Genomic DNA, 16,661 nt, shown 5'->3' on the forward strand with positions numbered 1-16,661 from the left:
AAAAAGCCATGAGAGACCATGCTGATTGGTCTGCTATAAATTAATTATACACACACAAACACATGAGAGAGTACTTCAAAAGTTTTTGGAAATGAGATCTGTTTTGGTGCAGCAGAATTTGGAAATCCAGGTGTAGTTTTTTTTGTAATATGTGTGTTCCACGCACTCCTTGAAGACTCCTCATATGTCTGGATTTCAGACTTTTTTAGGCCAAAATAAGTTCATTTTAAAATTTCATTTCTATGAGCTTTTGAAGTCCCTGTGTGTGTGTGAGCGAGAGAGATGGGGGTGGGGGGATGGGGCGGGGGGGTGGGGGTGGGGAGCAACTCTGCTGCTGTTGGAAACCCTTTTTGCCAGTGGTTACAAACTGCCAACCCCAGAGGCTCCATTCTGTTTTGGTTTACATGGAGTTTCTGAAATAATTGAAAGAAGTGTCAGTTTTCAAAAATGGGGACCTCTTTGTAAACCTAGATCTCAGATCCTCCTGAGAGGCCGGAAGATCTGGTGCGCAGGCGTCCAAGCCCCTCACCCTGGGATCCCCCCTCCCCCGCCCGGCTGACACTGGCCGGCCTCACCCCAGGGCGCATTTGGAGCTCTCGTTCCGCATTCTCAGAGGTCCTGATTGTTGTCAGCGGCTTCACAGGAGATACTGAAGCTGTGGTAAGTGACTTTATTTCTCCTTTAACCCACACCCCCACACTTTCCCTCGTGGCCTGGAAGAGAAGGGACCCCCCCCCCCCCAACATGGTGGTGACCCAGTCTCCTCCATATCACCCCTGATCTACAAAGTTTTCTTTTTAAAATGTAACTAGAGTTAAGAGAATGGATGACTAGGAATCTCTTATCCACTGGTTCATGCTACCCCCCATAGCTGCAATGTCTGGGGCTGGGCTGCAGCTGAAGCCTGGAGCTGAGAACTCAATCCAGGGCTCCCGCGTGGGTGGCAGGAACCCAACTCTGAGTTATCACGTCTGCCTGCCAGGGTCTGCATCAGCCAGAGGCCAGAGTCAGGGCTGGAGCTGCGAATTGAACCCTTACTGTGATGTGGAAAACAAGGATCTTAATCTCTGGATGAGATGTCAGCACCCCCCCCCCCCCATGGCTTCCTTAATGCTAAAAATAAAAGGCTTCATCAACCCCACTCTGCTCGGGCTGCGTCCCGGCGCTCCCACATCTGTTCCGCGATGTGTCTGTACTTGCTGCTTCTGGCATTACCATGCCCCTGCCTCTCACTCCTTTCTAAAGTTAGTGGCATTTTCTCTACTTCTTACTTCTTGTTGTCATTCGTCATTGCTGACTATCTTGAAATTTTTAAAGTTTTGATGACACTATAATTAATTTTTAAAAAGATTTAGTTATTTGAGAGAGTTGGAGGGAGAGACAAAGATCTTCTGTCTGCTGGTTCACTCCCCAAATGGCCACAACAGCCGGAGCAGGGCTGATCTGAAGCCAGGAGCTTCTTCCGGGTCTCCCACGTGGGTGCAGGGGCCCAACCACTTGGGCCATCTTCTACTGCTTTCTCAGGCCATAGCAGAGAGCTGGATCAGAAGAAGAGCTGCTGGGACTCCAACCAGTGCCCATAGGGGATGCCGGTGCCACAGCTGGAGGCATAGGCTACTAAGCCACAATGCTGGCCTCAGACACTGTAATTCTTGGCTTTCTGATTTCTGCTCATTTCTCTTCAGCTTCTTGTCACCTTGTTTTTGGTGTCACCTGGAGTTTTATCTTGGTCCTAAACCTGGACTCTCGTCCAACATCTCTTGAACTGCATGTAATGTCAGCCATGTCCTCTGACTTATACCCACCATCAGTTAATGTTGCTTTCTCATTCCTCATGACTACACTGTACTTTCAGGACATTGCTTTCTGCAAGTCATCTGGACATGAACTTGGCTTCCTTGGGCAGCACTCAGCCTCGGTAGGAAGCGTTATTCAGAAGGTGCTAGGGCTGTGTAACACAGACTGGGAGGCTTAAACCTCAGACGTTTCTTTCTTTCTTTCTTTGACAGAGTGGATAGTGAGAGAGACAGAGAAAGGTCTTCCTTTACCATTGGTTCACCCTCCAATGGCCGCTGCGGCGGGCGCGCTGCAGCCGGTGCACCGCGCTGATCCGAAGCCAGGAGCCAGGTGCTTCTCCTGGTCTCCCATGGGGTGCAGGGCCCAAGGACTTGGGCCATTCTCCACTGCACTCCCTGGCCACAGCAGAGAGCTGGCCTGGAAGAGGGGCACCCGGGACAGAATCCGGAGCCCCGACAGGGACTAGAACCCAGGGTGCTGGCGCCGCAGGCGGAGGATTAGCCTATTGAGCCGCAGCGCTGGCCTCCTCAGACATTTCTTTTTTCACAGTTCCAGAGGCTGGAAGCCCAAGATCAAGGGGTCAGCAGGTGTGGTTCCTCTGCGTGAGTCTGTCCCTGGGGTCTCTTCCTGTTTACAAGGATACTAGTCCTCTTGGATGAGGTCTCTACCCTTAAGAGCTTATTTAACCTTAACTGCCTCTTTTTTTTTTTTTTAAATATTTATTTAAGAGAAATCTTTCATCTGTTGGCTCACTCCTGAAATGCCCGTAATGGCAAGGGCTGGGCCAGGTCAGGCCAAAGCCAGGAGCTTTGTCCAGGTCTCCCACGTGGGTGGCAGAGGCCCAAAGGGTTGGGCCATCCTCTGCTGTTTTCCCAGGTGAATTAGCAGGGAGCTGGATCAGCAATGGAGCAGTTGGGACTTGAACCAGCACCTGTATGGGATGCTGGCACTGCAGACAATGGCCCAACCTGCTGTGCTACAGCACTGTCCCCCCACCCCCTTAATTGCCTCTTTAATGTACCCTTCTCTGATCATCCATTGGAAATTAGGACTTCAGTGTATGGATTTAGTGGGTGGTGGCCAAGAGGGCACAACTCAGTCTGTAACAGAGGAAAGGTCAGGGTTTAAAGTAGGGGAAGGTATCAGTGTTGGTTAGCAGACAACACTGGGCTGAGGTCACGACGTTGCAGCTTTACAATTGCACGTTACAGAGAAGCACGCAGAGTAAGGAGGTTGCTGAAGAATTAGGGTATTGCAACTCCAGGCTAGGAGGAGCCAAAAGTACAGCTGTGTTCACTGTGCACGTTCTGCTCTGTGCTACAGGGAACCCTTCCTTGTGACGGTGAAACCACCACAGGAAAGCTGTGTGGAAGGCAGTAGACAGCCGCTCGGGAGGGGAGCAGGAGCCTGCCGCTCCTGGACGCTGGTCAAGGGCAATGGAAATACGTGTCTTGGACATCTGTGCTGGTGCACCTGTTCACTTTGACACCTCTGCGTGGAGAAATCTGACGGAACAGGGTCAGAGTTAATACTCTGTCACCTAGTCCTCTCTGGTTCCTCCCCCTCTGTCACCTGTGTTCTGTTTTCATGGTTACCATGCTGGGTCAGGTTCCCTAGCTGGAGTGGCTATTTGGACAGTGAAATAGCAGATGGAAGATCTTTCTGTCTCAATCTTAAAAAAAAAAAAAATAAATAAAAAATAAATAAAAAATCCTTGAGTGGTGCCCAGTGTCTACCTAACTAAGCCTAGATACTCTGGGCTGGTAGTCTAGGCTTTTCTAGTCTGTCAGCACAGTTTATCTTCTGGCTATCCTTCAACCACTGGGTTTTCAGTTCTCCCTTGTGATAGAACAAGGACATAGCCTCAGCCATTCTTGCTCATTGCCCAAAAGATAGATAAGCATTGGAATGTATTCCTTGCCCTTGAAGCTCAGTTGGGTCTCACACCCTCTTGCCCTCAAACCCCACCCCCCACAGCCACCTGAAAAACCAGTTGCTCCAGTTCCAGGAACTCACCTTTGCCTGCTGCCCCCTGCCCTCACCCCCATCCCTAGTCCTCCTAAAATACAAAAAGACCCAGCCTCTAGGGTTTGGGGCCTTCTGCCACGTGTTCTGTCAATGTGCACATGGGCAGTTGGTCACCCACCTCTACGAACTTATTTCTGAATAAATTCTGTCTGGCTGTAAATTCATACACTGCCTCCTTTTTATTCTGCACTTAATTTTCTAACATTTTGGTACCACACGGAGGAGACAAATCTGCAACTCTTCTAACACCTTGACCATGCACCATGCCCAAGAACCTTCTACCCGTGCCTTAATGTCCACACCGTTGTCTGTGTTGGACATGGTTGTTCCCTATTCTGTGCCTGTGGAAGTCCCACCCATTTTGTCAAGCCTCAAAGCAAACCCTACCTATTTGGTGAATCTTTCCTTAATCTGTCTGATGCTTTAGGTAGTATAGCATTTATAGTCTCATACTGGTGATTAGCTTTGTACTAAGGCTTGTCCTTAACCTGATCCAACTATAAAGTCCCTTGAGAATAGGGGTGGTATTTTTCTGTATCCTAACTACCATTTAATATTGTTTTGCATAGGAGTATGAGGGGAACATCTGGCATGAACCATTGAAATCAGGTGAGGGTAGTTGTGTCTTAGTGGAAAACTTTCTTGATCCTGCACAAATTCACCTGTTCCAGCATGCTAATTGTGGGGAGGGAAGAGGTGGGTGGGGAGCAAGAGGCTGAAGTGGTGCTGGCAATCACCAGTCTTACTTGGGGTTCACAAGACGACCGGTGGAGCCTCGGGCTTGAGTGGAGCTTGGGACCCCACCTATGAAGGGTGGGGGAGAGGACAAGAGGAATGGTCTCAGCTTAAGTGTCATCACACTTGGGAGTCCCTCTGAATTACGTCTGAGCATGAAGAGCCTATGAGAACTGTTAAAAGGTTTTCATCTACTTGATTCTACATCTGTCTGACTCGGAACTAAAACTTAGGGAGAGAGGCATCAAGCACAGACTTTAGATTGCCCCTAATATAATTGACTGGGGCACTGATTATGGACAGAGCTGAGCGCTTAAGACTGCATAGAGTCCAAGGGCCTCCTATTCAGGCTGCCACCTTGGCTTCTCAAGTTTGTCAAGGTGACAGTTAATAGTCCATTCAACCTTAACATCCCTCTGTGACCTAGGAGGGAGTTATCCCAAGGTTGAAGGGAGAGAGGAGGAGTAAATGGGGGCGTGTGTGTGTGTGTGAGATTTTTTTTCAAGCCCAGAGATTCTACATCAGTAGATCCAAGGTGGGGCTCAAGCACCTACTTGGATTTATCTTCTGAGAGCCAACTAGGATTGAGAATCAAACTTGTGATTGTGGGCATTGAAAGATAATGGGCCACACCTGAGAGCATGTGCAAACAGTGGTGTGGTTTATTATCACCAGCATCACCAGGTGGTCTTTAGCTCTGCACTGTTGCAACCACGTATAGCCAATCACTCGGAGGAAGCCAGCTGGTGCCTCTGGGCTCAGAGATGAAGGAAGAGCCTGCAATTCTTGCTTACATCGCTTCTCAACAAGTTGCCATTTATTTTTCTTAGGAGTAGAACTTACTTTTCCCTGGTCATTTTTTGTTTTTGTTTTGTTTTTGTCTTCAGCTGCCTCAACATTCCTTTTCGAAATAATACGGGAGGCTCATAGGAGTTGGATGAATAGCACTGCTTTTGAGCAGGAAATACTTCAAGGAATTCCTTGTTCACTTTTGTGTTTGGGAAATGTTTTGTGTTCTTTTCAGATTCCCACTGATCTTTCAAAGGTAGACACATCCCAGGGTTTTGACAAGTGACTTTAAAATCCCCATACCCATTTTTCCTTATTTTGTTGGGCTTATGAGTCTTCATGTCCATGATAATTCTTCTTGAAGTTAAGAATTCTTATCTGAAAGGCAGAGAGAGACAGCAAGTGAGCAAGCTCCCATCTGCTACTTCACTTCCCAATGCCTGCAACAGCTGCAGCTGGGCCAGGTCAAAGCCAGGAGCCCAGAGCTCCGTCTGGGTCCTCCGTGTGGGAGGCAGGAACCTAACTACCTGGGTCATCACCTGCTCCCTCCCAGAGTCACATTAGCGAGAAGCTAGAATCGGGTTGGAACTAGAACTTGAACCTTGACACCCCAAAATGGGATGTGGGGACCCCAAGTGGTATCTTCACTGTTCTGCCAAATGCCCACCCACCCTTCCATGATAGTGTTTAGTAGACAGTTCCATAGATAAGTTATCTTCATGGCCTTGGGCAGGTGTGTTTTGCTACAAGGCCTGAAGATAATGGAATCAGTTGAGTTGGGGTCTTCCTCTTTTTTCCCCAGTTAGCCCTGTTGAGAAAAGTCTTGCAACTTGCCGCCTGGCATACAAACAGGGGGCAATGGGCTTCCTGCAATCTTGGCTGACTTGGCTGTGTCGTGATGTCCTCAGGAACAGCTCCCAGCCCCCAGGCGGAGGAGTTGAAGGTCGACTGAGGATCATGAGACAAACTGTGCTGGTGTTTGCTAGGGGCTGAGAAACTATGGGCTGCTTTGGGCTTGGAAGAAGTCCCCTGGAGCCCACAGTGATTTCTCTACTCTGGAAAATAGTCCAGTGGCTTCAGCTCTGTGTACTCTGGCCACATCCAGGGTGCCACCTACCCTCCTCCATGGTCATTATCCAGCCTGCCTAACCCTTTGAATGCACCTGCTTTCTCTTTTGATCATGGGTATATTATTCAGTTTCCTGGTAGCAACAATCTAAGCCTTTTGGAAGAAAGTGGGGTCTGAGTATGATTAACATGATTAAATAAGCTTGAGAAAAGTCTCTGGCACTCTCCCCTGGTCCTCTCCTGTCTGCCGGCAAGTGCTTTGTTCTCTTTCCCACGCATAAGCGACTTTGTTGCCAAGTATTGACTGTTTTCCCCCAGAGTTCAGCAATGGTTATAGCTTTCTTTCATTTCTCCTCCCTTATTTGGACTATTTGAAGTGGGGGCTAAAATCTGCAGGCTTGACACGTCGTGGTGGCTGGTGCTGGTGCAGTAGTCAGATCCACAGGTAGTCACTAGTCTGTCCACCTGAGTGGTTTGAGCCCTGGTTTTCTGCAGGTGCAGCAGGTGGGTGGGGGCTGGAGAAACAGAAGCAGGATCCTGACGTGGGAAGGCCCTGTGCTCTGCAGTCCCAGCCCCCCTCGTCGTGCAGCAGTGAAAACCTTGCTAAGGTAACTGACTCCAGCCCTGATTCAGGGGTCAGCATGTGGTCCACACACGCAGTGCAGCCTCTTGAGTCCCAGGTGGATCATCATTCTATAAGATGGCGGGAGAAATCAATGGTGTCAGGGTTCCAGGGGTCCCAGGAAGCCCAGGCGCTCGGAGCTCCAGCCAGCATTTCTCCGTTGCTGAGGCCAAGGGTCCTACACATCTCACTGGTTTGGCCTGGGCACCCACCAAGTGATGGACATCAGCATTGATCCATTGGCAGCTGAACTGTGGGGAAGGCATAGATGGGGGCGGGAGGCAGCTGGGGCTCAGAAGGTAGCACTTGGCCTTCCAGGATGGAAGTGTCTCCCTATTTCTGCTGGTCTGACCCAGCTCTCATTCTCTAGATTCAAGTACAAGTGTGCAAAGAAACTGACCTTGAATGTCTGAGGCTTCAGAGCCTGGGTGCAGGTCTCCGTGGTTAGTGTCTGCCTGCTTGAAATGTCAGCCAAACAGATTTTGCTTTTTTGCCCAGAGATGCTGACTTGTGTTTCCTTGCACGTTGGGCTTCGGAGTCTTCAGTGAGCCCCAGGAAAACTTTGCCCCTTCCTCTCTCCCAAACGCAGGACTCATCCTGCCGGGGAGGTGCTCTCGCTCCCCATCCTTGGCTGACACCAGAGGGTGTGTAGCAGGTGCCTCAGGCAGGCAGGCACAGGTTGGTTGCAGACAGCTCTGCCTAGTGGCCTTCTTTCTGATTTTAAGGACATGTTTTGAGTGTGGTGGGATTTGGCCGAGGGTTTCTAGTAACTCTCCCGTGGTTTCAGAAGGCTTTCTTGATTTTCCTTCGTGGCTTTCCTGTCCTGCGAAACTGAGAGCCGCCAGGGATATAGAGGTGAGCTTGAACACTGGTGTGGATTCAGGTTGAAAGTTGAAGTGATGCCCACGTCAGGCTGGGTGACGAGTGGGGAGTCAGGAGGGGCCGTGAACAGGTGCCTGCGTGACTGGCCATGCCCTGCACTTCCCGCCGTCTCCTGCCGTGGCTCTTCCCAGTGGCTGCTTGTGTCTTTGGTGTGGCAGGGCTGCCCAGCTGCCCTGGGTGATGACCACAGGGGGACACAGCTTTGCTTTCCTCTTCCTCGATGGGGAGTCAATTTCTCCTGTTCGCTTGGCTACCTCCTCCTTTGTGACAGTCGGGCTGCCAGACTGCTGGGACCACGTGGGCTGGCTGAGTCACGGAGCAGTGGGAGGCCTCTGGCTGCTTGGAACTGGATGTCTCCGTGGGCACAAAGGTCAGAGATGGTTATCTCTAATCACCAGGGCCTGGCTCCTGGGGGGGTGGGGTGGGGGGAGGCTGGAGCCCTGTGCTATCCATTCTCCACCCCTGCCTGTAGGGGGAAGGCACAGATGGGTCGTTGTCTGATTGACAGGCGACTGTGAAGAAGGAACGTGAGGTCTCACCCTGCAGCCAGTGTCAAGTGCAGACTGCAGCCTTGCGCTGGGGCCTCTGCCCTCCGACCAGTCTCTTGTTCTGGCTGCAGTATTCTATGGAAAAAACAAGAACAACAACAAAATCCCTTGAAGGCAGCAGGGGTTGGGAGAACTGGCAGGAGCTTTCCCCTTAATAACTGGGTACCAAGGCCCCAGCTGCTGGCTTTCACACTGGGCCTGCCTGCCCAGGGCTCAGGGCCCTGCAAGAGGAGGGGGCGGGATGGATGGAGACAAAGGCTGCGTCCAGACCAAGAGCCCTGGCCTGGCCACGGACGCCTTTCTCTGTTGGGCACCCTACTTGGCTCCGGACAGACACTTCAGGGCGCTGTAAGACCACCTTTTCCGTTGCCTCTCCAACTTATCAGGCCGGCCATGAGGCCTGGATTTATTGGTTCGTTGCCCACCTCCTATTTAAATTGTTTCTGGTCTTCATCGTTCTGCCAATATGCCGACTGCTACCGATCCTTCAGTTCTTGGAAAAATCATTCCTCCAGGAAGCCGTTCTTAATTCCCCTGTCCCTGTTCCCGAGACCCATTTTAGGTTCTTCCTTCTCACTCTGTTTTTCTACAGCATAACATTCCTCATGATATTGTAAAAATGTAATTATGTTCTCCTTGATTATGAGAGGCAAAATGTGGGTCTGTCTTGTCTGCATGTTTATCTGCCATGCCATGAGCTTGATAGACTCTTCCAAGATTTTCTTGACCTTGTTGGGTCCTGTATTTGGACTTGATTTCTTTGGGTTAGGGGACAAAGATGAATTCTATTGGAGATCCTGAAATTGAGTCATCTGCGTCCAGGAACAAGTTGAGAATTTGGATCTGGAGCTCAAATAAAAAGGTCATCCTTGGGGAGATAGGTTTGGAAATCCTGAGCAAGTCCCGGAAGGCGGTTCATACTCCAGTGTTGCAATACAAACAGTCTAGACTTGGTGTGATTGGAAGAATAGCATTACAGATAGAGGACAAGGTTCTCACTCTAATTATATTTTCTTTCCCACGGATTAGTCCGTTTGCTTTTCTTCACAGAAATGGCCTCCACCTTCAACCCCCGAGAATGCAAACTGTCCAAGGAAGAAGGGCAAAACTATGGCTTCTTCCTGCGAATCGAGAAAGACACAGAGGGCCACTTGGTCCGGGTGATTGAGAAGGGCAGCCCTGCGGAGAAGGCCGGCCTGCAGGATGGAGACCGCGTTCTCAGGATCAACGGGGTCTTCGTGGACAAGGAAGAGCATATGCAGGTGAGCGAGACGGGGGCAGTGCTTTCAGGGCCCTGTTAGCTTCCACATCTGCTCTACTGGTGGTGATTTTGGGGGTCAGCAGAGCTCAGTTCTGGCTGTCGAGGACGAGGATTTATTATATTTTATATTGGAAAATCAAGTTCCCTACAATTATATACTTGATCTTAACCAAAAGGCTGATAAGCAATCCCTACAATTATATAAAAACTATAAAAATATTCTTAGATGGTTTTAAAAAGATTTATATATTTGAAAGGGTTAAAGTGAGGGAGGGGGAGGGGGGAATGGCCAGGAGCTTCATCTGGGTCTCCCATGTGAGTGGAAGCGGCCCGAGCACTTGGACCATCTTTTGCTGGTTTTCTCAGGCCATCAGCAGGGAGGTAGAGCAGAAGGGGGAGCAGCCAGGACACAAAGCAGTGCTCATATGGGATGCTATGCTCCAGCACCAGCCCCTATTCTTAGATTTTAATAGTGTCAGATCTAACATGCACTGCGTGTACACTACGTGCCAGAAACTGTGCTTGGAAACTTTTTTTGGAAAAGATGCATTTAGCCAGCATCATGATCAGACTATTACTAGTGATTTACCATGATATTGCATTTGGCAATCAAGAACTAGGGTGCAAATAAACTAATTAAAACCCTTTGTTGGGATGCTTTACACTTTCCACAGAGCAGAAACTAACCTGTTATACGGTTAGTCACAAATATAGTCCTTGAGTTTTTTTTGCCCATACACGTGGGCATTGTCTTCTTTGTAGCAGCTGGGCCTTGCCACCACTGTACGCGGTTGGATTCACAAACCTGCTGCATCCTGTAGCTTCCCTGTCACTTCTCTGGCTCTCCTTTCCTGTTAAGCTTTGTTTCCTGGCAGTTATTAAAACCTTCTGCCACTGCTCTACCCGCTGCTCTTACTAGAACCGCCAGAGTAACCTTGATTTTGTGGTTTGGCAAAATATCGTCCACCACCAGCTCAGGGGCCAGAGCTGCTACCTCCAGGTTTCCTCCCTTCATGGCTCCAATATTTGAAGGTGGATCGTCATAATTGCCAAAATCATCGTAGCTTCCACTGCCTCCAGAATTGGTTCCATCATTACCATGCCCGTTGTAAGCATCCCACGGCCACCATGACCCCCACCACCTCAGCCTCACTTCATAGTCATGACCATTCACGGTGTGGTCTTTCTAAATGACAGTCTGACCCACAGCCATGGTCTTCAAGGGTCTCAAAAGCGAACTCTGTCTTGCCGCTGCTTCTCAGTCATTATCTCACTCTAGTTTTCCCATCCTGTTCAAAATCATCTGAGTGATGCTCTGTAGTTCTGTAGTATCATCTTTTTCAAATAAATCTTAAAAAAAAAAAAAAAAAAGTTACAGAGAGGAGAGGTCTTCCATCTGCTGGCTCACTCCCCAGAAGGCCACAACAGCCAGAGCTGGGCCAATCCAAATCCAGAATCCAGGAGCTTCTTCCAGGTCTCCCACACCGGTGCAGGGGCCCAAGGACTTGGGCCATCTTCCACTGCTTTCCCAGGCCATAGCAGAGAGCTGGATTGGAAGTAAAGCAGCCGGGGTTTGAACCGGCACCCATACAGGATGCCAACACTGCAGGCGGTGGTGGCTTTGCCTGCTATGCCACAGCGCCAGCCCCACTAGGCAATTTTATGTCAGGCATCACCTTGTTAATTTCTCATCTCAACACAGGTGAGAAAACTAAGTACAGGGACCTTGCTAATATAATCTAGGCGGGTGCTGGTCACGCACCATGCTGTCACCACACACTTGGGGCAGCACTCCTCTCTCGAAGGAAGCAGTCCTAGTGGGAGTTACTCTACATTCCAGATCCCAAAAGGGCCAGGGGCCCAACCTAATCTTCGCCCAGGGAGGGAGGGTGACGGGGACACTGTCTGCTACTACTGGGCGTCAGAGGCTAGCAGTCAGAATCTCCAGGGCCAGATGGGGAGCAGCTGAGAGAGGAATTATTACTTACAATATCATCTTTTTTCTTTCTCCTAGGTGGTGGATCTGGTGAGAAAGAGTGGCAATGCAGTGACTTTACTAGTTCTGGATGGGAATTCCTATGAGAAAGCTGTGAAAAAACAGGTAGATTTGAAAGAGTTGGGTCAGAGTCGGCAGGAGGCGGATTTGCGTGACGAGAACGTGGCCCCTGTGATGAATGGAGGAGTGGAGACCTGGACGCAGCCGCGACTCTGCTACCTGGAGAAGCAGGGGAACAGCTACGGCTTCTCCCTGAAAACCGTCCAAGGTGAGCCCTGGGAGGGGGGGGGGGGAGCGGTGCACGGCCTTCCAGCAGGGACACGTTGCTCTGGTTAGTGACTAATTTTCAGCTGCTGTAAAGCCTCGTAGGACCGTCATGTCTCTCCCTTTCTACCTGCCCCCTCTTACCTGTACAATTGCACAGGGGATGGGTGGGGTTGGGGAGAGGGACACTGGGCACGCCTCTCTCCTAGTGTCCTTTAGGCTGACCCTTCGAGGCCAGAGGTCTTTGTCATTCTTTTCTTGCTTCCTTAGGGTGAAGGTGCAGGGGACGATGGGAGATGAGAAGCAAGGGGTTCTTCATAACAGAACTTTTGAGTGGGAACCGTACTTTTCATCTCTGAGTGTCCGGATGGTCACTCACTCATTCAACAAATTCGTGAGCATCCATTGATGTATGTGATGCTGTTGTAAGTTGCTAAGGAGATGGCAAAAAAATCTGCACCCTTTGGTGACATTTAGAGTCCTCAGTGTGGCCCCGTCCCGCCTGCCCTGAGGTGTACCCCGACCTCTAGCTGAGAGCTGTGTCGTGCTGGGAGAGCCTGGCTGTCCAGATGTATTTTAGGGCCTATGTCTGCAACTTCAGAAGCGCAGACAGACCTGGGACGTGGGCTGCAGGCAGAGGAGCCGCATTGGCTGATGGGTTCCATCTTCTACAGTGCCTGTGTCCGCCTTCCTTGTAGCACTGGAGAGGCACTAGTGACTTACCGTAATTCACTAAGGGATAAAGGAGGAAAGCAGCAGGAAATTTTTGAATTGTTTGAAAGAGATGTAAACTAGCTGGGAGGCGTTTCTCTAGTCCATTGGTCATTAAACACAGTGATGTAGGTGGCCAAGGGAAGCCTGGCATTTCGTAGAAGTCCACGATCGATAGAATGGTGAAAAAGAAGCATTTGTGTTCTCATCTGGCTCTGGTGCGAAGGTGTAGTTTAGCCTGGCTTTATGAAGAAAACGTTTTCTTCATGACAATTGTATAATGTAGCCAAAGAAATTTAAAGGTTAAGGAAGCAGACTTCAAGTTCTTTCAAGTAAAAATAAATCAAAAAAAAAAAAAAAAGTTACAGAGAGAGGAGAGAGAGAGAGAGAGGTCTTTCATCCGATGGTTCACTCCCCAGTTGGCTGCAATGGCTGGAGCTGTGCCAATCCGAAGCCAGGAACCAGGAGCTTCTTCCAGGTCTCCCATATGGGTGCAAGGGCCCAAGGACTTTGGGCCATCTACCACTTTCCCAGGCCACAGCAGAGAGCTGGACAGAAAGTGGAGCAGCGAGGTCTCGAACCGGCACCCATATGGGATGCTGGCGCTTCAGGCCAGGACGTTAACCTGCTGTGCCACAGCGCTGGCCCCTCAAGTTATTATTTCTTACAACTGATTTGTGTTATGAGGCTACTTCTCGTCTAGCTGAAATAGGAGCATCTTGGAAGAACTGGCAAGCACTTCTAGCACTCAAATCGCACCACCTAAATGCATGCTTTTCTCCCCTTCCATCCCTCTGTCCTTGCATTAGCGAGTTTTATCGACTCCGCTGGTATGTGGTCAGTGATGGCGCCAAAGATGAGGGAATGGAGCCTTTATAAGTCTACAAAGGCAAAGAATGACAGCAGGATCCAGCATGGGCGTGGTTTGGTGCTTTCAGGTTCAAGAGGCCAATGATATCAGGGATTCCTTCTTTGCATCTAGCTGGGCTCAGAAATTCTGTTCTGATCAACGGATACCCATGGGTAATGGCTGTGTCAAGCTTTGCCCTAGGAGCTACAGCTGTGACTCTAGATCACAAGCCAAGGGCTGTTTGTTAGCTCTAAGATGAGAAGTTCTGTTTTCACATTATTGGGACTTCGAGTTTTCTCTGCAATGGAATTCATCCTCTTCTCCTCCAGGTAAAAAGGGCGTGTACATGACTGATATCATCCCTCAAAGCGTGGCTATGAAGGCTGGCATCCTGGCTGATGACCACTTGATTGAAGTGAACGGAGAGAATGTAGAAGATGCCAGTCACGAGGAGGTGGTTGAAAAGGTGGGCCCCACGGGGGACTTCTCTTACCTTCCTTTGATTCTACCCTCACTGGAAGGGATGGAAAGACAGGGTTGGTAGGGGCCAGCTAAACTTGTGGGCCAGTGGGGTTGCCCTACTGTGTGAATATACTCACTAGTGTCGTAGCCATGTTAATATGGTGTTTTGAAATAAACCCTTTGCTAGTTTCACATCAAGAGGCCTATCTTTATCTTGTGGATCTTACTGAGGCAGTAGTCCCACTTTATCTGTAGTTTTGCTTTCCCTCATTTCAGTTACCTGTGGTCGATTGTGGTCTGAAAACATTGAATGGAAAATTCCAGAATGTTTTAAATAACTTTTATATAATTGCCTACTTGTAATATGTGTTTATCTCGTACTATGTATAACTTATGAATTAAACTTTATCACCACAGGTATGTATGGATGTATATGAAGAAAACTATATATATAGGTTTCTGTACTATTGGGATTTCAGGCATCTGTGGGATACTTTGGGGAACACATTCACCTCTGATAATGGGGAGTAGCTGTATTCACCATGCTGGTTACCTTCTAGTTCCTAGTAAAACATTTTAGTATCATCTCAACACTGAATTTATTAATAAAATCAGAGGCCATTAGAACAACTATAACAATGTACTATAATAAAATGTTTTGGGCTTTGGGACCATTAAGTAAAAGAAGGGTTCCTTGAACACAAGTACTTTGATGCTATGAGAACTGATTTAATAAATGAGGTGGCTACCAAGTGGTGGTTGAGTGGGTAGTCCCACAGCGTGGGTTTGCAGGACAAAGGGATGATTCATGTCCCAGGCAGGATGGAGTGGGATGGCATAAGATTTCATTATGTTATGCAGAATGCATGTCACTTAAAACTTATGCATTGAGGTGGGTGTTGGACACTGTGGTTAGTTAAGTCTCTGCTTGCGAAGTCCACGTCCTATATTGGGAGACCTGGATTTGAATCCCAGTTCTGCTTCTGATTCCAGCCTCCCGTAAATGTATACCCTGGGAGGCAGCAGATGGTGGGTCAAGTAGCTGGGTCCCTGCCACCCACGCGGAAGACCTGGATTGAGTCCCGACTCCTGGCTTTAGCCTGGGCCAGCCCTGGATGTTGCGGGCATTTGGAGAGGGTGTGAAGTGGTTGATGGAAGCTCTCGCTCTGCCTCCCTTTCAAATTAAATGAAAAGTTAAAAGAGAGGATAGTGCTTACTAAAACAACAACAACAACAACAAAAAACAAACAAACCCTTATGAGTAGTTTATTTCTGGAATTTCAATACTTAGCATTTTCAGGCCATGGTTGATCATGGGTCGTGAAACCACAGACAAGGAGGGGCTGCCACGTGGAGGGGCTACCACGTGGAGCTACAGATGGAAGATGCTGGACAGGCCTCACTCCAAATCGAATGTCCCAGCCTGGTCCCATGACACGTGGAAAACACTTGGTTTTGTGGGGGGTATCATATGGAGCCTTAAAAATGAATCAACCTCTTCTCTTGGTAGAATGATCTTTCTTTTCCCAAACTCCTGTTCCAGGCTTTGTTTATGCACCTTTCTGGGTTTTCTGGTTTGCCAGGTTTCAGGCAGCATCTGTGTGGGTGAGGGCACACTCAACAAAGGGAGAAACAACTATAGGAGTAGAGGTAGATACAAACCAGCTAAAGGGTAGGAAATAGTCTTTTTTTAAAATTTTTTTTAAGTGATTTATTTATTTGAAAGGTAGTTAGGCAGAGGCACAGAGACAGTTCTTCCATCTACTGGTTCACTCCCCGATTGGCAGCGATGGGCGGAGCTGCGCCAATCTGAAGCCAGGAGCTTCTTCTGGGTCTCCCGTGCGGGTGCAGCAGCCCAAGGACTTGGGTCATCTTCTACTGCTTTCCCAGGCCAGAGCAGAGAGCTGGATCAGAAGCAGCCGAGACTAGAACTGGTGCCCATACGAGATGCGGGCACTTCAGGCAGCGGCTTTACCCACTACGCCACAGCGCCAGCCCCAAGAAATAGTCTTGAACAGCTTAAATGCAAGACTTGATTTCATGTTTCTGTTGAGTGCGTCTCCATGGCAATTCTCTTGTTCCCCAGCATCATCCTTGGGGGCTAATGTTGTCCCTCGTCTGTGTGTGTGGTTGCAGGTGAAGAAGTCGGGAAACCGTATCATGTTCCTTCTGGTAGACAAAGAAACTGAGAAACGGCACAGCGAGCAGAAGATAGAGTTCAGGAGAGAAGCGGCCAGTTTGAAGCTGCTGCCCCACCAGCCCCGCATTGTGGAGATGAAGAAGGGAAGCAGTGGCTATGGTTTCTATCTGAAGGCAGGCCCAGAACAGAGAGGTAAGGCGCTAGAAGAGGAGCCCCAAACTTGGCAGTGTAACCAACTAGTTCTTCATCCCAACCTGACCGCAGCGATCTGCTAGGCCCCCAGCTCCCTTCCAGATACATGACGGGGCCTAGCAAGAAACTAGGAAGCACAGCTGGCTTGGTTTCTCCATCACATAGTGGGGCCTGACTTTGGGCCTCTCAAAATGTCCATAGGTGGGTGCTAAGGCAGAATTTGGGAAATGGGGGTAAGCGTGCTGGTAAATTGACTTTCTGGGGGAAAGTCCTGATGTGTGATGCTTATTGACTTTCGTGTTGTAAATACTCCCCT

General features: G+C 49.2%; 1 protein-coding gene across 12 annotated transcripts in view; it reads left to right on the top strand.

Moving 5' to 3' along the window:
* Nucleotides 1–16,661, top strand: part of PDZK1 (PDZ domain containing 1) — a 54,089-nt gene that overhangs the window by 25,438 nt on the left and 11,990 nt on the right. For 2 of the 12 annotated variants that reach the window (XM_070076638.2, NM_001082151.2), the window contains 4 exon segments: nucleotides 9,520–9,731; nucleotides 11,745–11,994; nucleotides 13,881–14,017; nucleotides 16,150–16,345. In XM_070076638.2, the coding sequence (XP_069932739.1) occupies nucleotides 9,522–9,731; nucleotides 11,745–11,994; nucleotides 13,881–14,017; nucleotides 16,150–16,345 (793 nt within the window). In that variant the 5' untranslated portion in view covers nucleotides 9,520–9,521. 12 annotated transcript variants of the gene reach the window in all.

The sequence above is a fragment of the Oryctolagus cuniculus genome, chromosome 7 (genome assembly GCF_051225735.1).
Source record: "Oryctolagus cuniculus isolate XC-2025 breed Fujian yellow rabbit chromosome 7, ASM5122573v1, whole genome shotgun sequence".
NCBI classification, from domain to species: Eukaryota; Metazoa; Chordata; class Mammalia; order Lagomorpha; family Leporidae; genus Oryctolagus; species Oryctolagus cuniculus.